Source organism: Gopherus evgoodei, chromosome 16 (assembly GCF_007399415.2).
Source record: "Gopherus evgoodei ecotype Sinaloan lineage chromosome 16, rGopEvg1_v1.p, whole genome shotgun sequence".
Taxonomy (NCBI): Eukaryota; Metazoa; Chordata; order Testudines; family Testudinidae; genus Gopherus; species Gopherus evgoodei.
This window is the reverse complement of record NC_044337.1, coordinates 15,786,528-15,811,873: the sequence shown is the minus strand read 5'-3', so window position 1 is coordinate 15,811,873 and position 25,346 is coordinate 15,786,528. Positions and strand designations below refer to the sequence as shown.

Genomic DNA, 25,346 nt, shown 5'->3' with positions numbered 1-25,346 from the left:
TGCTCTGGCTGCCCAGAGAGATTCAGCCAAAGCGAATTGTGTGGCTGCAGGGTACTTTCTAGCCACAGGCAAGTTTTGCTGGATGAACTCTTCTGTATAAAATTGAAAAAATCTTTTCTTTGTGAGCTTCAAATCTGATCACTGATGCATTTGTACTTAAATCAGAGAGTCTGAGCTGAGGAGTGCAGAAGGGCCAGAAATAGCCATTGTGCTTAGCGTCCTCCAGATCTTTAATGACTGACTCTCCCTCATACAAGTACCCTAGAATAGTCAGTGTGGTATGTTTTGATACTTAAAATTACAGTATTTCCCTCTTGTGAAACTAGGATATAATTTTGGTTTTGAATGAAAATCTTAAAACAGTGAAAGTTATGCCTGACCCAGGATCCCCCACGGTGCTTGAGAAGACTCATCTGGCCACGTCCAGACTAGGAATTAAAATCGATTTTAGATACGCAACTTCAGCTACGAGAATAACGTAGCTGAAGTCGAATTTCTAAAATCGAGGTACTCACCAGTCTGGACGGGGCTCCATCGATGTCCGCGGCTCTCCGTGTCGATTCCGGAACTCCGTTCGGATTGATGGAGTTCCGGAATCGATGTAAGCGCGCTCGGGGATCGATACACCGCGTCCAGACTAGACGCGATATATCGATCCCCGAGCAATCGATTTTAACCCGCCGATGCCGCGGGTTAGTCTGGACGAGGGCTCAGTCAGGCTTCAGAGACCCAAGTTCCCAGGCTGCTGGCTGGCAAAGTAAACAATCCACAGAAACAGCCTGCCTAACATCTGGAAGTAAGGGCCAATTCCACTGCTAGGCCGTGGCTGCTACTGGATGTCCACTTCTTTGAGCTTCTCTGGCCTGTGCTGTGCAGGGAGAGGTAGTAGAGAAGAGCTCGCTTGTGCACTAAGCAGCAGATTAGCATGAGTGAGCTGAGAGGGGGATTGTTCTTAAGATACCTGTGAAATGAGGAGGATTTTAATTGTTTTTGTAGTGCCTCTCGGAGCTCAGAAGCACGCATCAGTGTGACTGGCTCAGAATGAGGGTTTGGAATCCTATGAACTGCCCAAGTAGTTATTTGTGTAGTAAGCAACTTTAAATGCATTGTTTTAAAAATGGCATTTCTCACCCTTTATTCATAGCCTGTTCTGTGCTTGCTTTCTTTGTTTCCTCTCTTGCTTTCTCTCTCCTGTTCAGCAGGCCTCCTATGCTGCCTCTTCCTTCTCTTCTGTCTCCTACTGTGTCCAGCAAACTAAAGTGCCCTTCGCCCCCGAGGACACCAGTGCCACTCAGGGCCTCAGTATGTCCGTCTCTAACTCCTTTCTCAACCGGCACAGCTCCTTTCCTGTGCATTCGGTGAGTCACTAACTGCACTTCTTTACCGTGTGTGTGTTTGTGCTGGTAAAATGCTCCTGCACACATTCTGTGCTTACTGACCCAGGACCAGGTAAATTGGGAGGCTCTCATTTGGGCTTTTGAATGCATTCAGTAATAGTCAGAAAAATCCCAGTTGAATCTAATTAAATGGCCTTGAGGGGAGGTTGTCCTTTTGAGTATCTTGTGTGTATTTATGGCTGGGGTGAGGGAAGAAGATCAGGCTTCTGTAATAATGGCACACTCCTTCAGCTGTGCATCCCCCATAGCAATGCACAGTGGCACTATGAAGTACTCTGACCTCTCTGGATAAATGCAGTGATGAGGACTAGTTAATTAAATACTGCTTTGTGCATCTGGCCTTTGGAGAGATAATGAGAGGCTGAACTTGATCCATTCAAGTGCATGGAACAGCATCTACAGCTCCTGGCTCTTTGCTCTTTTCCAGGAAGTAGCCTCTAGTCAGTCTCCCTTCCCATTTCTCCTTGTCTAATTCCCATCAAATATCCATAGTCACAGACAAGATCGATATTTATTTGCTTCAGTACATATACCCGGTACCCTGAAGAGTGAAGGGGGTGTGAATATACTTTACAGCACCTCACGAGCAATTTGGGTGGAGGACCTCAAAGCAAGCAGGGAATGATTTAAATCAAAATAAGGGCCATCTGTAGTGCACTGTTTAAATTTGTGATAAACTGCTTAAATTAGGTAGCAGCAATAATAAATATTAATTTTAATGAAGTTAATGTTTCCTTTCAGTCTGACTGTGCTGTTCCAACAAATGGTTCATCAGTCTGAGGTTCCATGTATACAAAATTGTGTGATTGTGATCTATTGTCTGCACAACTATGAGAATTATAACTAACAACTGAAAATAGGCTATTGTTAAAGGTGATCTAGATGTATTATAAGTTACAGACTACTCTTGGGGGTTCAAAATGCGTAGACAATATGTGGGCTAACTTAAAATTGTTAAAACAAATTTTTTGAAAATTGTATCTTCTTGGCTACTAGGACCCAACTTTAGTGCTCTGCACTTCTGCAAAAGTTGTTGATGACACTGTGCCCTATGCTTATGGGTATCAAAGCACTTCACAGTGTATTAAAACTCCCAATATCTACACTCATGAGATAGGGAAGTATTAGAATCCTCTTATAATAGAGAAAGAAATTCAATGAGAGACAACAGAGTCCTGTGGCACCTTTAAGACTAACAGATGTATTGGCTAACATGGCTACCCCCCTGATACTTAATGAGAGAGTGGTGAAGTGACTTGCCTCTATATAAATCCATGGTACTCCCACACCTTGAATACTGTGTGCAGATGTGGTTGCCCATCTAAAAAAAGATGTATTGGAATTGGAAAAGGTTCCAAAAAGGGCAACAAAAATGATTAGGGGTATGGAATGACTTCTGTGTAAGAAGAGATTAATAAGACTGGGACTTTTCAGCTTGGAAAAGAGGCAGCTAAGGGGAGATATGATTGAGGTCTATAAAATCATGACATGGAGTAGAGAAAGTAGATAAGGAAGTGTTGTTTACTACTTCTCATAACACAAAAACTAGGGGTCACCAAATGAAATTAATAGGCAGCAGATTTAAAACAAATAAAAGGAAGTATTTCTTCACGCAACTCACAGCCATCCTGTGGAACTCCTTGCTAGAGGATGTTGTGAAGGCCAAGACTATAACAGGGTTCAAAAAAGAACTAGATAAATTCATGGAGGATAGGTCCATCAATGGCTATTAGCCAGGATGGGCAGGGATGGTGTCCCTAGCCTCTGTTTGCCAGGAGCTGGGAATGAGCGATGGGATGGATCACTTGATGATTCCTTGTTCTGTTCATTCCCCCTGGTGCACCGGCCACTGTCGGAAGACCGGACACTGGGCTAAATGGCCCCTTGGTCTGACCCAATAGGGTCGTTCTTACGTTCTTAAGTCACACATGGAGCAAGTGGCAGAACCAGGAACAGAACCTACAAGTTCTGACTTGTAGTCCTGCGTTTTAACTCCTGAACTGCTTTCTGTTTGAATTCACTCTTGTAGGCAAAACACAGCACTGTAAGACCTGATCTTGGCAGGTAAAAATCCTTGAAGTTTACTTTTAAAATAAACTTCTTTTTAGAAATTTTAAGGCTATACATATGATCAGTTAATGATTGTAAAATATAAACAGTTTGTTTTATTTTTAAAACCATCTTAGTTGGCCTTAAATGGACACTGTTAACTTGATGTTAATTTTAAAGGTTTTTCTGCTCCCCTGTTGGTGATTTTAAGGGTTTTTTTTTCCAGTAAGGAAGAAACTAGCTATCTGGAGCAGGGGAAACAGTGAAACTGACTACACAAAGTGCTGTCAAAGGCAGAATGTAGCCTTTTTTCTCACTGGTGCCTGTGAATTGTAGTAATCTTAGTTGTTGCTTGTGGCTATAGCAGGTACAAAGTTTTCAGGGAGAAATGAGATTTTAATTTTGAGTGCCCCTTTGTCTCTGAGCTACAAATCAATGTCTTTACATGCTTCGCAGCAGACCCACGTCAATATTGTAAGGGTGGTTTTAACCAATGCACAGATTTTCACATTCATGGTTTTTCCTGCCCCTAATAAAAGAGAAGAGGTGAAACAGCATAGAGAATTGGATCATTACCAGGATAACACCCTTTGCTGGGGACACAGAAGTGCTAGAAACCTTCTGTTAATCTATTTATGGACATTAACTAAGGGGACTTCTACAGTCATTCCTTTCCATGCATTTTCCTGTGAGGAATGTAGCGAACTGTGGTAGTAATATTTTCAAGTGAGTTGCCATGTTCTGCTCACTCTGCCATCCTTTTGCCCTCCTCCTTCCTCTTTTTAGCCACAGCAAGTCCACTTAAATGAACACTTGGAAGAACAATAAACCTGTTAAAGGATTAAGCAGGGATTTAATGCTTGGGACAGCAAACCTTTCACACACAGGACAACTAAAGAATCAGCTTCCTATGTGCCAAATAGTCAATGCTGATTATCAAGTCTCTTAAAATGACCCATCCCCTACATTAATCTTTATCTGTTCTATACATGAAGCAGAGCCTTCTTAAATCAATACCAGGATGTCAAACCTAATAAAGAAATGAAACGGTTGCCCATTAGCAGTGCGTGAGCAATTCATCACAGTCTCCCTGCCCAGGCCATCCTCTAAGAGTTGCCTTGGTTAGCAGTTTTTCTCTTCATGTGTCTGTGTCTGGGAAAGGAAGGGAGGATGCAAATCCAAAGGGAATACACATCCCTCTACAAATCTGTGGGGTTTAGCTGCAAGGCCACACGAAAGCTGCAGATCTCATCATCTGCTGTCCCAGGAGTTAGCTACACCTTGAGTTCATGGGCCTCGGAGCGCCACATGAAGGAATTGCTTTGAATAGCTTGGTCTCTTGCTAAATAAAGGCTTGGCATCACTGTACCAACTCCTTTGAGCACAGCAATCCTGTCCATTAGTCCTTTTCCCAGTCTAAAAATACCTCTTTCAGCCATTTTCTTTATGAAAATCCTCTTTTATTAGTTAATAGCGGACTTTTCCTCTTAACGTAGTTCCCAATTTGAAATCCATGTCTGCTCTGTAACCACTCACGTGTGCATTCACCACTTCTCTTCAACCAGCCATTCTTTGTTCTAACCCTGCTACCCTGCTGTACAAACACCTCTAATGGTGCTTCTTTTCCATTCTGGATGGCAGAATCTCTTGCACTGCTTCGGTCTGGGCCTAATCCTCCCCACTTAATCTCATAAGAGGAGCATTTTTTACTGTGAGCTTTTCTACGAGTGTGCTTTTCAGAGAGTTTGGATAATACGTTTTGGATTTTTTATTCCATCGTGGAGAGACAAACTAATGCCCATCTGTGCAAGTGGAAGCCTGCTCTTAGGACTTGCAGCCCTGGTAGCATTGCAGTGTGGGTTCTGTTTGTGTTGTCCTTATGAACTACGGGCATACAAGGCTGTTTGCCTTCAACATGATTGTGCAAGTGCCCTGAAGAAGAGTGGACACTATGTCGAAAATGTCATTCCAGAATAGGAGGCTAGACAAGAATCGCAAGAGCCCATGAACTGACCTAACACCCAGATTGAATCTTTTCTTTAGGAAAGTGAGGACAGTGGTGATGTAAGCCAAGAGATAGGGTATGCCTGAGGGCCATTGCTGCCCCTGTTTCTCTTTCACTCAGTTCCTTTGGATGAGCAGCCTGATTTCCCCATGAGGGCTTGTCTACATCACAAAGTTGCAGCGCTGGTGAGGGGGTTACAGCGCTGCAACTTAGGAGGTGTACACATCTGCAGGGCATCACCAGCGCTGCAACTCCCTGTTTGCAGCGCTGGCCGTACTCCCGTTTTGTCTCGGGTGTAGAGGATCCAGCGCTGGTGATCCAGCGCTGGTAATCAAGTGTAGACACTTACCAGCGCTTTTCTTGACCTCTGTGGAATAAGCAGGTATCCTAGCATACCTGAGGAAGCCTCTGGTAATCAAGCTGGTCTCCTTCCCCGGTTTGCTCTCGCGTTCCCCAAACCCCGAGCAAGCAGGTCTTCTTCCCTGCGGTTTGCAGGGTGGTTCGGGGAACGCGAGAGCAAACCGCGGCAAAGCTGGTCTCCTTCCCCAGTTTGCTCTTGCGTTCCCCGAACCCCCCTTGAAGCCGCCCAACAGCGCTGCAATATGGCCACATCTAACACCACTTGCAGCGCTGGTTGCTGTAAGTGTGGCCACTCTGCAGCGCTGGCCCTATACAGCTGTACTAATACAGCTGTAACAACTAGCGCTGCAAAATTTTAGATGTAGACATACCCTGAGTTCAGAAGAACAGATGTCAGACACTTCAAGCCTTCAGGCAAGTGAAGGTTTGACTTCACACAATGTTCCTGTGCAATGCTTCAGTCTCTTCGCTGACAGTGCTGTCTCACTGCTAACCCTGTCTAAATTCATCCTCTGTTACTAAAGAAAAGTGGATCCCTGTAGAGTCTCCTTTAGGAATTTGTGGAATTTGCCTGCATAATTCTCCCTTGTGGGACCTCACTTCATCCTGAAACCTACAGAGACAATGTCTTGACAGAACAGAATCCTTATTCATGGCCAGTATAAAGGCATCAGCACCTATCCACTTCCTCCTGTGTCTGAAGCGCCTTAACCTGGAAGCAAGGAGTGCACTTGGACTCCCTAGCTCTAATCACCCTGCTCTTTGTTCATGGCTGTTTCTCATCTGATAAACAGAAAAGGAGACGAAAGCAACAGACACCCAAGCAGGTGTCTGAGCCACATATAAAGAGTGTATCTAGCCAGCTGTCTTCCCTGCTCCTGGACCTGGTTCTATATTAGCATTTGATTGCAGATGGAGCAGATGCTGAAATGCATTAGGGGAAAAGGACAAAGCTTCTGAAACACTTTCTCAACTGTACAGGAGGGGTCACATCTGAGCCACAGGCTTCCACTGATGTGTCTGTATCTGAGCTTCTATTCTGACCCTAGTCAGGATAAGCCCTAGCTGCTGACGGAGAGAGTGGTACTCTACCTGTCCGGCAGACCATGGAACCTTTTTCTTCTTCTTTCCTCTGTGAAAGCTGTCTTACCTGCTCCCCCCACCCTTTCCTGTTCTCATCCCACTTTCACCAGGGCTGCATGATTTGCGGTCCCACCATGGTAAGGAAAGTTGGCTTGCAAACACAGACCTTTCAGATAAGCACTTTAGGCAGGGTTGGGATGCCCTGCTGTTTCAGGGTCAGGTTGGTTGGTTGTAGTTGTGAGGAATGCTATGCTGTAGTCTCCCTTTTCCCTTCCTCACTGCAGAGCCATGGGGTTTCATTAGCCCTTCCCCTTAATAAGTTTCACAGCAGATTGCCTTCTGGATCTCTTCTCCTGCTTCATCTCAGCTGTATGATATGCCTGTTCATTGTACCAATGCTCGCTTGCCTGCAGCCTCCCAAAACAGTACCATTTAGAGCTGGGGCTATGTTCACAAGAAAGGGAAGCCATCTCTTCAATGCCTGGGGATTTTTTTCTGTCCCAACACCTTTGTGCCTGCCCCAACACTTTTGCAGGGGGCGTCCTGGAACACTGATGAGCACCTCTCCAGTAGAGCCCTGGGTGTTTGGTGGAGAGAGAGAACTTCCTTGAGGAGCATACTGTGACTGACTGACTGACGCTGGCATTTTTTATATTGCTTTTTCACCTAGAGGCTAAGGCCCAGCCTTTACTCTGGTCTATTTCTCAGTCTTCAGAGGAGGGCCAAGACCGTAAGTCAGTGAGAATGCTGACCTTTCTCTTGCAGGAAGTGGTGGTCTGTGTATTTGTAGAAAGAGCTGCCTTTTCTTTGGTGGTTTTATAGTGTTTTAAGGAACCTGCTGGACCTCTCCTAACTTCTATTAGAGTTTGGATTTTGTTTTTCATTGGAGGAATGCAGATCAGCCTGTGAGCCCTTTGGTAACCAGTATTCTGGCTGTCTGGGAACCATGGGGAGGCTACAGCTTGTAGGGGCTTTTTCTTTCACAGACAGACTAATGAAGGTTTTGTGGTGACCAGGGTGAGAGTTAGTTCCCTTTTACCTGAGCAGCACCGAAGCTGTATGTTTGAACTGGCCAAGGGTTCCCCATTTTGAAGCATTGCTGGGGAGAGAAGAATTCCCTTCAGTTCCAGCCCTCACGTTAGTTGGGGCTTCAGTGAATTTGAGGGTTTTTCTCCCTTTCTGTTACACTTCGTAATGTATTCCATAGGGAAACAATTTTCCAGAGGCCTGATTTTTCCATGATTGGGTTAAAATCTGCCTTTGTCGACCACTAACGTTGCTTTTGCCCCTCTTTGCAGGAACTTGTGGCAGAAGTAATGGCTCTTATTGGATAGAGGCAGATCTGGAGTGGCACAAGTCTGTTTTCCACCAATTCTGGTTCAGGTCTGACCTTCCACCCACAGAGGTGGTGTTTGTAATATGGGTTGAAATCGTAAGGATTCCTGTACTGTCTTACCCACACTGTGGAGAGTCACGTTTACAAGTCGCATTGTTGGGACTAGTCTCAACTAGATAGTGTGGTTAATGTCTTATTAAGGAATCCCGTCTCTTGTTTTTGGGCTGCCTTCTGTTGTGAGATGGTAGAAAAGGAGGTGTACAATAGGAAATTGGTAATTGCTGTAGTCTTCCTTCCTCCTGCAGTTCACCCTCCTTCACTCTTGTGGAGATGGGTATTGTCCTTTATTTCAGCATCTCTTTGGTTGATTCTGGAAGTGGGTGGGTTGGTGTCTTGAATAACAGACTTCAAGCCTCATTACTTCCTGGCAGCTGGAGAATGATGCATAGGAGCAGTAATGGTGAGCATATCTGAAATCCACAGAGACACAAGTTACACCACTGTGTCTCAATACGTTTTCCATTGAACAGTGCAGGAAGACTTAAAACAAATCCAATTACCACTTGGTAGTTTTTCCTTACTCAAATGTCTGTTTGCAATTGCAACAGGTTCAGCAGACTTGTACTTGTAGGTACATCTAATGGAAAACTGTCTTCATCCTTGACTATGGAGCAATGACATGCCTCTCTCTAATTGTTTTTAAAAGTGTGAAAAGTTGCAAGTATCTTTCTAGAAACTGAACTGGCTTCTCAACTCTTGCGGACGGTGCAAATAGTTTCCCTAGGGAAAGACTGCTGTTCAGTACTCAGCTGTGACTACTTCTAGAAGTTCTTTGGTAAATTGAGCAAGATCATGGAAAATTCTCAACAGCTGATTTTCTTTTTTTTTAATTTAGTGTTACTGTATGCTCAGCTATCAGTGTTTAGAGTCTGGCATATGCAGTGTACATTTCCCCCCTGCTCCTTCCATTGCTTCTGCTCCCTCTGACCTACAACACTCCCTGCTACTCAAGTCCTGAGCAGAGACTGCAAGTTGTGTAGAGTGATATGGTGGTTCAGTGATGCAAAAAATTATCTGTTGGGGACTAGAATTAGATCATGTTCAATTCACTTGTGACTTAAACGGGATTTGACTCATTACTTTGAAAAAAGCTTTGCATGCATATAATCAGCTGTCAATCTCTCAGCTTGTTTTGCTTTTCCTGTTTTGTTTTCCTTCTGCTTTTATTTCTATTTCCACTACCCACAGCAGGATTGCATGGTGGTATTAATAGTGCTGTGACATGCTGGCATCACTGTGTCTTGCCTGTGAAAACCACTTCCTCCAGTGTCTTAGTTTTGTGTATAAAATTGGAACCATACCTCTTGCTCAGCAGATCTAGCTAAGTGCAGCTCTCTTTTGCTAGATAAACTCCATTCCACTCTAGAAGTTTTATTTCTTCTTCTCCTGTGCAGAGGCCTCAAGCTCTGCCTTCTAAAGAGCTATGTGCTGTGTCTGGTGGTGGTATTTACAGTGCAGTCATTAATGCTGTGTCTGTGCATGAGATTGTGTTCTCATAGCTTCCAACGAAAGTGAAATCAGCAGCATAGCACTGCTGATGGAGTTTGCAAAGAGAAACCAACACCATAGCACTGCTGCTGTGGCTTACAAAGAGAAGCCAGGATTGTAGCACTGTCAGTGGGGCCTATAAACATTTTTATTTATCCAGTATTTTCCTTGCAGAGATATTAGAGACCCAGCTAGATAGGTAGAGCTTTGCTTGTGTGTGTTCTCTCTCAACTTAGCCTGGAAGCCACCCACACAGGGGAACAGAAAACTTGAGCCATTCATCTGCTACAGTCCCCAGCATTTAAAAAGAGTGAGGTGAGTCGTATGGCCAGGACAGAGGCTGTTCAAGCAGAAGGGGCCTCTGCCTTTCTTGTGGCAGAGTCTGGAGCCATTCACTGTCGGACATTTCCTTCCTCATTAGCAAGAGTAACTAGAGGTCCGGTATTGCAGCATGAGCTAAGAAGTTCTCTCCAGTATTTCTCAGCGTTTACTATCTAGGGTACAGCAGCCTTGTATAACGCCCAGTATTCTTTAAACATGGGACGCTGCTGTTGGAAGCTGGGTGTCCAGTTCTAGCTAGTAGTCCGTGCAGTCTGGAATTAGCAGTAGCAGAGAGGATCAGCAGATCAGTAACAGCTTCTCATTTTAAATATACCGTGCTCTGGCTGAGCTGGTGGGTGTAGAGTGGAGTCGGAATAAACTCGACAAGGGAACTCAACCTGGTTATTAACAAGGCTGTTGCTGGGCACGCGAACAGTGTGTGTGACTACTGATGCTATAAATACTCTGTCAGCCGCTTAATTGAGTCCAGCTTTGTATTTATGATGTAGACGACTACGTCTCAGAATCAATTAACATCGACCTGTAAACGCCGTGTCCTGGCTGCTGTATGTAGTCACACTTCCCCAATACGAGTGGCACAACATGACATCTGCACTAAGTGCACAGCGGGTTCATCTGCTGCCAGCTAATCCAAGGTAATGTTTATAGCAACACTGACCGCTGGGACATCCTGAGACACTGAGGAGATTAGTTGTGTAAAGCTATGGTCCTTGATGCAAACAGTTGGAAATATTCAGTGATGCAGTTCCTGAAGTCCTGTCACAGAGAACAAGACACTGAGTGGACATGATTTGAGTGTCAGGTAAACTTTCAGGTGTGGGCAAGCTTGCTCACTACTGCCCTTGGGAGATAAGACCACTCCTGCCTCAAGCCCAGTGCTCTTTGTAGTGCCTTCCGAATGGCAAATGACAAGTGGGGGAGAAGGGATTCCTTATACCTGTGTTATGCACAGCACACATCATAGTCTCCTCTGGTCTAATTTAATTGAGGACCACAGAAATATTTAACTGCCTCCCCAAAACAATTTCTGAATATACATGTGAATGTATGTAGAACTTCACTTACGTTGGCTTTCTAGAGCCACCCTTCCATGCCTAGTGAGGAGAGAAGCAGATAAATCTGCGGCCAGAACTTCATTTCAGGGAATAACAGCAGTGGCACACTGGTGCTAACTTTCCTAGTGCTGGTAGTTGGCAGCACCTCTTGGAAAGCTGTGCTGGAGCCGTACTAATCTCAGGCAGCCTGGCATTTGCATGGCATGAGTTTGTGGAGAGTTAAGTGCTCTTCCCCAAAGGCTCAGGTTGCACACTGCATGCTTTCTGGCTTCCCTGAAGTTAATTTGGAAGTATTCAGCTTACAAACAAACAAAGCTGTGGAGTTTGAGTATGTCCCAGTGCAGCCAGGGCCAAAGTCTTGCTAACCCTGCAGAAACCTCTCTGAAATGGGAAGAAGAACAACAAGCCCTAACCAGTTTCCAAGATAAACTCTCAGCTGTGATTTTTGTTGTTGTTGCAATTCCATTGAGTGAATGACTCTCCTCTCCCCCCACTCCGAGTCAGTATGGTTTTAAATGAGCAGCAGTGTTTCTCGGAGAAATCTCCTCTGCTCAGACCCTGTTGAAGTCATTGTAGCAGCCCATGCTGCAGCTGTGTGCTAGGCTGGAGATTAGCAGAAATGGGAACCATATGGGACAGTATTTCAAACACTGGGTGTTTTCCCCCTTTAAAAGTATGCTTCATGCTTGGCTCTTGTCCCAGCATGACTGCATAGTTTGAATTCCAGAGCTGCTCACAGGCAGGCTGAAATGTAGCAGAAAGGAGGGGCTTTGCTGGCTTGTTTTGTAAAAGACCCAATATCCCAAAATTGTTAGGCAAGAGTAGCAGGGTTAATTAATTGCAGCCTAGAGAGCATCCCCTTCACTGCTTCCTCCATAATAGCAAGCTGAGTTCTTGTTTGTATCCTGTAAACATCATGTAATAGATTTTGTGTGTTTCTTTGATACCATGTTTTACAGTAACCTCTTCTACAAACCCCATTTTGAGATTACATTTTGAGGGACTATTGAGAACAGAGAAGAGAGACCCGTTAAGTACAGAACTTTGGATTAATTAACACACATCCCTCCCAACTTTTTGAATTTAATGTTTTGGTATGTTTGGGCACTAAAGTGCTTTTGAATTGAGACTAATATCTGTCTTAAACTGGTTGAGACGGACACTGGTGCAAGCTTCCTTGACAAGCCCTTGAGGTATGCCTCAGTCTCAACCTGAAACATCTACCAGTTCATCCTGCCTCAGGGCAAGGCATTGTATCATCACTTACTGATCCTCTAGAGCAGTGGTTCTCAACGACCAGTCTGTGGACCGGCGCTGGTCCCTGAGAGCTCCCTGACACTGTTTAAGAAGGCAGCAAGCCGATAACTCATATCAAAAAGGTTGAGAAACACTGTGGCAGACTTAGGCCATGTCTACATCTAAAATTTTGCAGCGCTGGTTGTTACAGCTGTATTAGTACAGCTGTATAGGGCCAGCGCTGCAGAGTGGCCACACTTACAGCAACCAGCGCTGCAAGTGGTGTTAGATGTGGCCACACTGCAGCGCTGTTGGGCGGCTTCAAGGGGGGTTCCGGGAACGAGAGAGCAAACCGGGAAAGGAGACCAGCTTCGCCGCGGTTTGCTCTCGCGTTCCCGGAGCCGCCCAGCAAACCGCAGGGAAGGAGACCTGCTTGCTCGGGGTTCCGGGAACGCGAGAGCAAACCGGGAAAGGAGACCCGCTTCGCCGCGGTTTGCTCTCGCGTTCCCGGAGCCACCCAGCAAACCGCAGGGAAGGAGACCTGCTTGCTCGGGGTTCCGGGAACGAGAGAGCAAACCGGGAAAGGAGACCCGCTTCGCCGCGGTTTGCTCTCGCGTTCCCGGAGCCACCCAGCAAACCGCAGGGAAGGAGACCTGCTTGCTCGGGGTTCCGGGAACGAGACAGCAAACCGGGAAAGGAGACCCGCTTCGCCGCGGTTTGCTCTCGCGTTCCCGGAGCCACCCAGCAAACCGCAGGGAAGGAGACCTGCTTGCTCGGGGTTCCGGGAACGAGACAGCAAACCGGGAAAGGAGACCAGCTTGATTACCAGAGGCTTCCTCCTTCCACGGAGGTCAAGAAAAGTGCTGGTAAGTGTCTACATTGGATTACCAGCGCTGGATCACCAGCGCTGGATCCTCTACACCCGAGACAAAACGGGAGTACGGCCAGTGCTGCAAACAGGGAGTTGCAGCGCTGGTGATGCCCTGCAGATGTGTACACCTTCAAAGTTGCAGCGCTGTAACTCCCTCACCAGCGCTGCAACTTTCTGATGTAGACAAGCCCTTAGATCAGGTCTGAGCTAAACCTACCAGTTTTGTCAAGTACAGTAAAAGCTGTTTTATCGGCACTTCACCAACCGGAAAGCTCTATAGACCAGCATTTCTGATCTTTGTTGAAATTCTGGTTTATAGTCCGGTTAAGGCCGGCAGGGGTTTGGGGCACAGGAGGGGGTGTGAAGCGTGGGCTCTGGGAGAGAGTTTGGGTGCAGGGGAAGGGACTTGGGGTGCTGGATCTGGAGGCTGCTCGCCTCGGGCAGCTCCGCACAAGTGGCAATCTGTCCCGGCTGTTCCTAGGCAGAGGTGCCGCAGGCGGCTCTGCATGCTTCCCCCGCCCCACCCTGAGTGCTAGCTCCGCAGCTCCTATTGGCTGGGGGAAACAGCCAGTGGGAGCTGTGGGGGCGGCACCTGCGGGTGGAGGCAGCACACAGGGCCACCTGACGCACCTCCACCTAGGAGCAGCCGGGAGAGGTCACCGCTTGCAGGAAGTCGCCCGAGGTGAGCAGCCCCCAGATCCAGCACCCCACACTCCCTCCTGTGCCCCAACCTGGTGCTCCAAGCCCCCTCTCACACCCAAATTCCCTCCCTCTTAGTTAACCGGCATTTTTCACTTACCAGCACACCCCATACCCCCAAAGCTGGATAAAACAGCTTTTACTGTACTATGAAAGTTTTGCTCTGGCCAAAATGGATTAGATTTATGCTACCAATTTCCTTACACTTGCGACCTAAATCAACTCTGAAGCTCATCTCCAAAGATGAAATGCTAGTTCATAAACCCCCTCTGCTGTAGAAACAAATGAGTCTGATTTTGAGTTCAGCGTTGTCTAGTAATTAGAGCAGAGCGATCGAAGGTCAGGAGGCCTGGCTTCTATTCCCAGCCCTACCGCTAACTTTCTCTGTGAGCCTGGTCAAGCCATTTAGGTCCTCTTTGTGCTCAGTCTCCCAGTCTGTTTAATGAGAGAGAACAGCTGCCTTTTGCAAAACTCTTTGAAATCCTCAGATGAAATGTACTATGTAAGTGCAAAGTTATATATATTGTATAGTGTATAAATCTCTTGTCCCCTGTAGCAGCAGGAAGTCCATCCTGCAGAACGCTCCCTAGGAGGATAAAGATAGGTTAGTAGGGACACAGGTCATGTTTGAGATGAAGATTTGGTTTAATTGGAGCAGATAAATTCCATTGTTGTGACCACAATGTTAAAAGTGCAGCTGAGCTGCCTTTTATTGTAGGTATTTGGTAGCTAGTCCACGTTCCCCATTCACATTGCTGAGGACTAGCCTGGACCATGTGGCATTATCCGAATACTAACACTAGTGAGATCATGAAATATCAGGGAGACAGGGCAGGCAGAATCAGTCTGCTGAGCCAGAATGATGTCATGAGCCTGGAGTCATCCTAGGGATTTAGCGTTTTGTGCCAGGTAAGTGAAAACGAATAGAAGTGGAGCCTTTATGCAAACAGTTGAAAGTAAATATAGAGATTAGACCTGTCAGCATTACTAAGGCCACACCAAAAGTTGACAGTCTCCCCAGAGCCAGCCCTGCTCATCTGTAAAGAAATGGACAGGAAGGGAGAATAGCAGGCCCTGGATCTGGACTACTCTTAGCTACACGCATGTGGGAAAGATTTGCTTTTTTATTTTTTTTGGTCTAGTCTTTTTAGCTCTGTTTCCAAAGCACCCCCCTGTATTCCTGTCTGTGGTGTCCTGTCTTGCGATTCAGTCTAGGCTCTGGAAACAGAGAGAGAGAGACTAGCTCAGGCTCCACACACAACACAAGAAGGGGAAACTACTCCAGGAGTAAGGTAAAATCTAGCTACTGACCTTTTCATTTTGTTTCATTATCACTTTGTAGTGGTAACGCTTTAATACTCAGACCCTGGCCTGAGCCATGTCTTGATTTCTCCTTGATTTAGATTTTACTGCCATTGTACTTTTAAATATTTCCAAGATGAAAAATAAAGCTAAGGACTGAAACATACGCATCCAAATGCTGTCACTCTGCTTCAGGTGACGGACTTCGTTTTTATGATCTGTTCATGCCTCATCTATTATTTTGAGAGATCGCTCCCCCCCGCCCCTTTCTCGTAATGTAGCAGCATTTCTATCCAGCATGGTTTCAGCAAGTCATAGCAAAGTACTCTGCTTATGCAGTGCATTCAAGTCCATCATCAGCAAGATGTACAACAGCTTCTCCCAAGCTTATTGGATGACTTGATTCTTCCTTCAGGCTTCTTGGCTACATTCCTGTGCATATTTTAAAATACACCAGTAACCATCAGATTTAGCCTCATTTGCCTCATTTAAATTCCTGCTTTTGAGTCATCCTGACTGCACTCCTCCCCAGTAACAAAGGTAGTGATATGTGAGGGTTTTCTTGTAGCTCTCTTGGCATGGTGTACTCCCTCCACCTTACTCCCATTCAGTACTGTCTGGGTAGGAGTCTGAAAGCAATAGGGTGACCAGATAGCAAGTGTGAAAAATCAGGACGGGGGGTGGGGCATGTAATAGGAGCCTATATAGGAAAAAGCCTCAAATATCGGGACTGCTCCTATAAAATTGGGACATCTGGTCACCCTAGAAACAAGGACGTGTGGAACAACAGTGTTTCATATAGACTGTGTATTTCCTTTCATCTCATCTGCAGTAGACTCTGAGAGCCAATGAATGAGAGTTGGTTTTAATGTAGAGTTCATTGCTCCTCAGGGCAATTAGCACTTCTCAAGTGGAAAGGAATAATGGCATCTGTGATTGTAATTTAACCTATCTTTCAGCATAACTTTGAAGACAATGTTTAGACATTCTCCTCTGTGTTCTGCGTGGTTCTAGATCTACGGAGCAGAATTTTCACAATAGCTGTTAAATTATATAGTTGAGGCAAACAGCCTCTTAAGTATATGTCCAATGGAAACCCATTGAAAAAGTAATATACACACAGAATACTTCTCTCTGTCTAGGTACTTATAACTCTCTCATCATCATGGTATCTGTATGTCTGTGTGTGTCTTCACCGGCTCACGTGATTAGCAGGGCGCAGCTTTTGTCATTATTTGTACAAAAATAGCCAGAATCTCCCTTTCCACCAATGACCAAAGGCCTCCATTTGTCTCCTGTCCCTGTCTTCAGTAAGATGAGCAGCCTGCTAATCTAAAAGGAACATGCCTTACCTAGAGAAAATCTGGCAGATGTCTCAGTTAGTGATTCCAGCTCTTGTATGTAGATGATAAAATAATGCTGTTTCCGTTTAGTTTTGCCTCTCAACGAAGAGGTGCCTTTGTTAGAAATACCTTGTGCTGTCACTGCTAAACTACTGTTAATCTAATTACTTTTTCTTTTGTCTGTCTCTTTATTTTCCCCATCCTCCTTGTTTTTGCGTTGTTCATTTTGCATCCTGTAGTACAAATCTGTGTTTAGGTCCTACTCACAGGACTTTGTGCCTCACAACCAAGCTTGCATTCCTCCTTTTCTTTCTTCTACCTCCTCTTCTTCCTCCACCCTGCCTTTTCCACCTGTCCATCAATCTCAGAGCTCTCACCTAGCGGTGCCAACCACAGCCAGCCAGTCACCAAGCACTGTGGATGTGCCAAACTCCTCTTCTCAGGAGAGCAGCTTTAACGAGAGTGCTCCTGTCTGCCTTCCTTCTGAAACCTCTGTCACTGATTCTCTGCAGACATCTTCGGTGAGAATATCCAAAGAGATAATGCACCTTAGCCCACGGACGTGTTTTTAAAGAACTATCACTTGTTTTAATACACATATTCACTTACCCCAGGTGTGTGATAAAGCAATTTCTGTGTGTGAGTAGACAGAGAGATCGTTTAATATAAAAGTGAAGCTCACAAGTAGTGAGAGAAACAGGCAGGTTGGAAACTCTCCCTAAATATTAAACTGATGGTGACAGAGAGGGGTAAAGAAATAGTTGTAGCTGCCTAGGAGTGTTGTGGTGTGACTTTGAAGAAAGGAGGGAGAGACAGATCATTTTAAAAAAAATCTATTTAAGACAGTAGTTCTTGACCTCTGGTTCATACGCACTCTGGTTACTAGAACTTCGGGCTTTTGTGACTGCTACTCTAGGCTTCCCACCCCTGCCTTAATGATGAGCCTCTGGACTGGGCCTCAGTGCGTTATAACTGCTTACTGTCCTCTCTGATCTGCAACAGATTTGGGGGCCTCTCTAAACCCCTTTCTGACTGCAGACGCCTGAGCTCCATTGCTGATTAGCGTGCACACTGTTGAATGGGCAGCATCAGGCAGTGGTTGGCTCAGCCAGAGGTATTGGTCTGATCTGTTTGGACAATGGTTTCAGTTTGGGCAACACTAGTTTAAGGTTCCAGTTCTGTTAAGAAAACAGATGTGGAGGCTTGTGCGCAGCAGCTACATTTTTAAACTAAGCAGTTCTTTCACTTGCCCGTAAACACTAGAATTCAAGAGTTTCTGTTCCCCACAAGAAAGCTGAGATCAGGCACTTTAGTGGTTTGACAAAACAATGAGGACTTGTGGCATCTTAGAGACTAACAAATTTATTTGGGCATAAACATTCGTGAGCTTAGTCTTTAAGGTGCCACAAGTACTCCTTGTTGTTTTTGATGATACAGACTAACACGGCTACCACTCTGAAACCTGTTTGGTGGTTCTGACTGTAGGGGGAGCACCTTCCTAAATGCAGGGTTTGTCAAGTAAGCAAAGGAGAAATTGCTTTTCGGATTCTTCAGTCCTAACTACACTGTTGCATTTTCCTTGTGGGACCTTCCTACAACACAGTCCATCCTCCCCGCCCCACCCCCAATGTGGTTTTGTCTTGCATTCGTAGGTATGGTCTGAGCTGTGTTTCCAATGCCATTTCCAAGCTATGCTAAAATCCTATGCTATATGGAATGCTTTGGGAACGCAGTCTTGTCTTATCTATGCTGCAAGATCAAACCATGATTACTGTGGCAGGTCCCATTGTGGTGTTTTTGTTTTAAACTATAACTTTGAAGTCTGCATTTGCATTTGGCTGCACACTATGATCTCCAGCAGTTGGCTTCCGTGGTAGCTCTCACATACCATTCCATGCTGCTCTCCTGCTGCTGATTGCCATACCTCTTGGCCTTCTGGATAGTCCTTGTGAAGTGGGAAATAGCGATTATCTCAGTGAAAAACAGAGCCAGAAGACAGTTGTGGCAGTCTTCCATTGGTGCCAAAGGAAAGGTTCCCAGCCCAAGTGCCAGTGGGTGGGGAGAGATCGTTTCTTGCCAGAGCATGGGCCAGGCATATTCACTTGCACATGTTGTTAGGGTTAAGTGCTGGGCGCGGGGGCACCATGACACATTTCCTTTCATCCTGTCTCCCATAGAGTGAAAATGGCAGTGAGGAGGCTGGTGAGGGTGAATACGTCAATCTGTATTCCTCTAGCCAAAGCAACGGGGAACTCCCTCACTCTGAAGGAGTAAGTAAACTGGAAGGGGCTGCTTGGTGCATTCTGAGTTCATGCAGCGCATAACATGCTTTTTATAAGTCTCTCCTGCATATTGTGGTGCTTCTGTGTTTTGCTGAACGCAGTGCTTTGGTGGTGGGCCATTCTGCTTGTCTGGTTTGTTTTTCTCTCTAGAGGGGAATCTCAGTTTGGATGGAGAGCAGATGATGCTTGCTTGGCTTCAGAGATTTTGGGTGAACGTTTTTAAGAACATAGTGGTTGCTTTTCCTTTAAAGCTGCTTCATTGTGCTCTGCAGTTTGTTTAGGGCTGTGTGCATGAGGGCTGGGTTTTTTGGTTTTGTTTTGTTTTTTCCTGAAAGGTACAAGTCTTGACTTGTGCAGCATCTTTGGCACTGCCAGTTCTTTGCTAATACTCTTAACTGCTTTGGCTTTTTAAAATCAATTTTGTGTTTATAAAATGCCATCCTTTTTCATCACCGTTGGGACACAAAGTAAGTGATTAATATAGTCTATTAACCCTTTCCTCCTCCTCTGCCCAGGGCTCATCTTAGTTGTTTCCTACAAGAGACAGGGTAAATCATATCACAGAGGGTATCATCTTCATAGGCGTGGGAACTAGGGGTGTGTGGGATGCTGCAGAATCCTCAGGTTTTACGCGGGGATCCATTTCTGGCCCTGTGCCTGGGGTCCCAGTTGCTGGCCCCATGTCCAGGGTCCTGGCTGCCAGCCTCAGCCCCCTTACCCTTGTCCATGTCCCCCCATTCCCGGAGTCAGCTCTAGGAGGCATAGATGGGTAAGGGGGGGATGCAGCACCCCCACTATAAAAAATATTCCAGTGCCACTGATCATCTTCCTGTTACATTGTAGAAAATAGCGAAGGAAAAGATCTGTGAAGTTCTGTCTTGTCCACTCCTTTGCCCAAGTGGGATTGTTCCCTGGAATATACGATCTAGCACTTATTCCTATCTACTTTTAAACATCTCAAGTAACGAGGCTCCTAACACTTCCCTTCTGTCTGCACCTCTGACAATCAGGCAATTCCCCCTCCTCATTCATCTCATCCAGCTAGTTCTTAGCAGTGAAATAAGACTTTAGAACACTTCTCTCTATACGTAACTTAGCACAACTTTGCAGATACATAAAAATCCCAGGCTTGACATTAACATTTCTAGGGTGATTCTGATTTTTAGAAAGGTGGTTTGAATCCTCTCAGGTTGATATGTTGAACCTCCAAGGATCACTCAGCATAGTGCTAAATAGCTCTCAACTACACCACTGTAAACTTAATAATCCCGTTTACCTTTCATAGCTATTTTCCTCCTTAATAAATGGCTAATTTAAGGTGTATCCTTATTTGCTTTGAACTGTATACCTGCTATTATATGCCTTATGTTCAGATTGCTTTTTTTTAAATTAAAAAAAAAACACATTAGCATCATTTCCACAGCAGTTGATCATCATTGCATAACCTCATCTGATGGGAGAGATGAGGAAGGAAGGGTAGTTTACATCCACACATTATGACAGGTGGGATTTGGGGGGACTGTAACTAGGAAGGAATTAGAAGGGGAAGAGGAGTTGCAGTGAAAAGTTTAGAGCTATCTTGCAGAGTGCATTTAATTCAGCAGAAGTGAAGTACATGTCAACTGCAAGCGTTGATTAAGATCCAGGTCAACAGCTGACTTGTGTTTTGTAACTATCAGCATAATTTCACAACCTTAAAAGCAAACAAAAATAATTACTTTAAAGTCTCCAGAGATGCTCCCAAATTTCCTGGCTAATTAACATCTGTTTTTTCCTGGCATTTGGCATTAATTTGCATCAATATTTAATCCCTCCATAGGAATTTACAGTAAAGGGCCTTTAGAGGCAGCAAGGTTGTGAATGTGGGATGACCAGTGATTGCAGGATCCCATGTAATGATCAAAAGCTTCTTTCTCTTCTAGGAATCTCCTGCCATCAAAGACGGCCACCCCAAAGACTCCACTTCGCACAGCAGCACCACTGGGAAGGAAAGCAGAGATGGTGGTGAGAGGTGGGCCTGACCTGAATTTGCAGCTCTCCCTGCCCCACAAAACAGCAATGCCTGAGCAGTGCTATTCTAGTCCTACCCACTGCCAAACAAGCCACATGTTCGTGGTCTGCCTTCAGCAAACTTGGTAGTGTCAAGATTTTTAGCCCATTACATTAGACAGTCTCATGAGAAACAAAATCCCACCTAACAAGGAAAATCCAGGCTGCGCAGGGTGATTTAACAAACCCACAGTGCTTGATGCAGCCTCTGCGTAGGAGCAGCTGTGTTGGATCAGACAATCAGCCCAATCCTGTCTCCTGTCTGACGGTGTCCAGTCCCAGCTACTTCTGAGGAAAGGTGCAAGAAATCCTGTATTAGGCAGTAACAGAATTACCTACCCAAAGGAAGTTTCTTCCTGACCTTGTTAGTTAGAGATTAGCCCATGCCCAGAAGAAGGTTTATATCCCTTCCAGGCTCTGTATTATTTTGAAATCCTCATTCTAAATAAACAAAGAGGCAACACATACACACACAGTAACTTTTGTCTCTGTCTCAAGGAAGTTGACAGTTGCTTTTAAGGGTTTTAATCATTGCAATGAAGGAAGCAACACAACAACTCTCATACTAAGCTTAGTGTCTGATGAAAATACAGACTACGGCATGGTGGTCAGACACTGGAGTAGAGGTGTCCCTGAAGGATTCGCACGTAGTATTATAGGAAGCCAAGCAGGGGGAATCTGTACAAGAGATAACAAGAGTACCTCCCCTTGGAGCTAGGGGAGTAGCTGTATAACTCAGGAAGAGAAACAGTTAGAACGTCTGTCGTGTCTTCCAACAGAGAGAGATCTTGTTGTCTCAACCCTCTGCCAGCAGAACAGATTATGAACTAACTTAAAGAGAGACTCCAGCCATGGATAGTCTATTTTCCGACATCAATAAGTTTGCAGAATCATTTGGCTCCCTGGTTCTCATGTTGTAATAACATGAGGGATGATGTTGCAGACAATGCATGGAGACGCTGAAGTGTGCAGTCATGCATGCTGTAGTTCTATTTAATTCTATTTAATAGCCAGAAATCTGGCTGGACAAGCGCTCTGTTCCTGAAGATTTCATTTATCAGCCTCAGTCTTTCTTCTTTCCCAGGGATGCAAGAAGCCGTAGTATTAGTACCAGACACGCAGATTTGTTTGCAAGGAGTTTCTCTGCCTTTGAGAGTTTCAGACTTCCTGTATTATCTGGGCCATTTAATGAAGGCCTGGACACTGTGCGCTCACTGTGACCTGGGTCTCTGCTTCTCCATCTGTATGATTAATGATCGTGGTGGTCTTTTGCTCTCTCCCAGGCAGCAGAAGTCACCAGATGCTTTGGAATCATCACTAGAGGAGGAGGTAGATGAGCTGACCCTGATTGATCACAATGAAATTATGGCTCGGCTGACACTGAAGCAAGAGGTAGGTGCCTGCAAAAGTCACTTTCATGCTTCTTGGTTTGTGCTTTAATGAAATCTGGTTGACCACGAGTGCAGAGAAAGAGAATCAAACAGCCCCGTCTGTGCAAGCTAAAAGGAAAAACTGGTTTGCAGAAGCAACAAGGTGCAGCTTTTTGTGTGTAAATTGTGCGGAAAGCAGATGAGACACCAGTCTGGAAAGGAAGCATCGGCATCAGACCGTGAGTTCATTAACAAAGCACAAGCCATCTCGTTGAACCCCAGCACGTTCTTGCATCTTCCACCTCTTCAGCCTGTACCAGCATCTGAAATGCAACAGCAGAGATTCCAAGGGCTTGTCTGTGCTGGACCCCAGTGCAGACTATAAGGTATGAATTGCAGAGCGCACCAAAATGTTGCATTCTAACTGCCCCATGTGGATGCTGCTGGCATGAATGAAAAGGTACCTAGTTCGCATTAACATAGTTCTGTTTGACAGAAGACTACGTTTACATGAACCTAGGTACCATATTAATGCAAACTAAGTACGTTTTCATTCATGCCATCAGCATCCACCTGGGGCAGTTAGAATGCACCATTTTTGTGCTCTCTGCAGTTCGTAACTGGATAGCCTGCAGTGCAGGTCAGTGTAGACGCAGCCTGTGATAAATTTAGTGATTGAACATGGGTGTGTAGTCAGGTTGATTAGTTGCTATATTTCTAAGGGCTGGTCTACACCGGAGGGGGGATCGATCTAAGATACGCAACTTCAGCAAGTCGAAGTATCTTAGTGCGACTTACCTGGCCCTCCTCACAGCGGCAAGTCGACTGCCGCGGCTCCCCCATTGACTCTGCTTACTCCTGCCACGGTGGAGTACGGGCATTGATTCGGGGATCGATTACTACCCCCCGATCCAGTGGGTAGTGTAGACATGGCCTCTGTGTGAATGGAGGTTTAGCATATGGATGAGTCTCCAGCAGGAAGTTGCACTAAGTGTATTTAGTTTCTGAATTGCTAAATGGCTTCAGAAGTGCAAACCAACTACTCAGCAAAATAGCTGTTCCTGCACTTGAGAAACAGCTTGGTTCTGGGTGCATTGACAGACATCTACACTTGGTTGCTGATATTCCAAACAAAGCTGTTTCTGATGTAGGGCTCGAGGGAACATACAAGGCCTTTGAAGCTTTCAGACTGTCAAGGGAAAACAGAAACAATATATCATTTACTGGCACTTACAGGAGTGTTCTTTGGACAGCCAAGATCTGCAGGAGAGCCGGAAGCTATTATTCATTCTTTAAGTGGTATTTCATAAGCCTTGCCAGAAGTTCACCTGAAAAATCACATCTTAGGCACAGTTGCTCCATGTCTGTAAATCAGGAGTATTTCCAGGACTTTTTATACTGGAGTAGCAAAGATATAGCGCAGGGGAGCCAGGTAGTATTCCAGTCTCCTCCCTGCAGAAATATTCCATGTAAAGCCCTTAAGAATGATGAAGTTTTATATAATGTTAGTAGTGTGCTACTCCTGGACGTACAACAGAGGGAGAGGCTGTTTGGTATGGTGGTGAGGCGCGGGGCTGGAAGCTGGGACATCGGAGTTCTGTTCCCAGCACATGGACTTTGCTGCTATCCTCAACCATCAGGTGACACCTAGCCAAGCAGTTCCAGATTACAGGATTCGCATGCTCTATTTGCAGTTTTTCAAACTAGATGAGCTTTGACATTCTAGAGACTGAAGCACCTTCTTTTAAGTTTGGAGATGTGTTTTCCCTCTCTTTTTCTCTCTCCTTTATCATCCCATTCCTCACCACACACACCTGGGAAATTAAACACACCCAATTATTAACTGTGCAAACAGATGCTGTATTAAATATTCAAAAGAGAGGACATGTCAAAGTTAAGACTGAATATGCAGCTTTCACTCTATGCCTTTTCATCATAAAGCATACAGACTGGCTCTGATGTATGATCACATGCTATTGCTTCTCCTTAATAGCCGTTGGAATGATCACCAGTGAGCAGCACAAAATATTTCTCTTCCGTATGCTCACAGGCAAAGCGTTTAGCTTTCGCTGCACTTCCCAGCCTGGCCAAAGGAGTGAGTGACCCAGACTGCAAGTCAAAACTGAGTCTCTCGATATGGCAGGCGGAACATTTCCACTAGATCACAGGATTGGCCTGGCACTCGACACCTTGTCCCAGCTCATGCTTTGCTGTGTGAGTTGCAAGAAATGTACGAGTTAGCGCTGCATTTTAGGCTCTAAGGAATTAGGCCATGCTGAAAGGGGGCTTGGTCTCCTGTGCATAACATGTTTCGCTTCTCATTGCAGGGCGATGATGGGCCAGATGTTCGTGGTGGATCCGGGGATATCTTGCTAGTCCATGCGACTGAGACTGACAGGAAAGGTACAGTGAATGGAATGGAGCAAGCTGGGGGTCTGCAGCTTCGTGTGGCTTTTTTCTGGTTATGCCTCGAACCTCTGTAGTGTTGCCTATCAACTGTTACCGTATGCAGACATGGACAAAATGGGGAGGACTGCATTAATGTTGCAGAGGGGATTGTGTTGATCTTTGGTGAAACAGAGCTAAGCTGGATAAGCTCTTGTACTGTTCAATTCAGCAGCAATGATTTTTTTAACTCTCCCGTGTCCAGAGTCTAGCTCTGCAGAGCAAGGCATACCAATGCAAATGAATGCCACCATTGCCTTGGCATCACTCTACCTGCAAACAAATGTCCTTGGGTTAGGGAAGAATAATTGTGAATGGCACCTTGTGCCATTGATTCAATTTTCAAAGTGACACTTGTGCTCTGTAACCTATTGACTTCAGTTTAATGTTGGGGTGGGAATGGCTTGAGTGAACTTAGCATTGAAGTGAGTAATATCACTGGATTGAGCCAAACACATGGGGTGAGCCGTCCCAGTAGTGTTCTGCCAGTGCATCTCAAATTCAACTGGAGCATCCTTCCTGGTCCAGCCCTGATCCTCTTATGCATGGGTAACCAATCATGCCAACTCGAGTG

The 25,346-nt window shown here is 45.4% G+C and overlaps 1 protein-coding gene across 8 annotated transcripts in view; it reads left to right on the top strand.

The window, feature by feature from the left end:
- The window catches only part of RAPGEF1 (Rap guanine nucleotide exchange factor 1), a 133,546-nt gene that overhangs the window by 91,293 nt on the left and 16,907 nt on the right, over positions 1 to 25,346 (top strand). For 3 of the 8 annotated variants that reach the window (XM_030535234.1, XM_030535237.1, XM_030535241.1), the window contains 6 exons: positions 1,200 to 1,358; positions 16,866 to 17,147; positions 18,804 to 18,896; positions 20,831 to 20,919; positions 22,241 to 22,349; positions 24,655 to 24,730. In XM_030535234.1, the coding sequence (XP_030391094.1) occupies positions 1,200 to 1,358; positions 16,866 to 17,147; positions 18,804 to 18,896; positions 20,831 to 20,919; positions 22,241 to 22,349; positions 24,655 to 24,730 (808 nt within the window). The remainder of the gene's footprint in view (positions 1 to 1,199; positions 1,359 to 16,865; positions 17,148 to 18,803; positions 18,897 to 20,830; positions 20,920 to 22,240; positions 22,350 to 24,654; positions 24,731 to 25,346) is intronic. The other 5 variants (XM_030535235.1, XM_030535236.1, XM_030535238.1 and 2 more) reach the window with 5 other exon arrangements.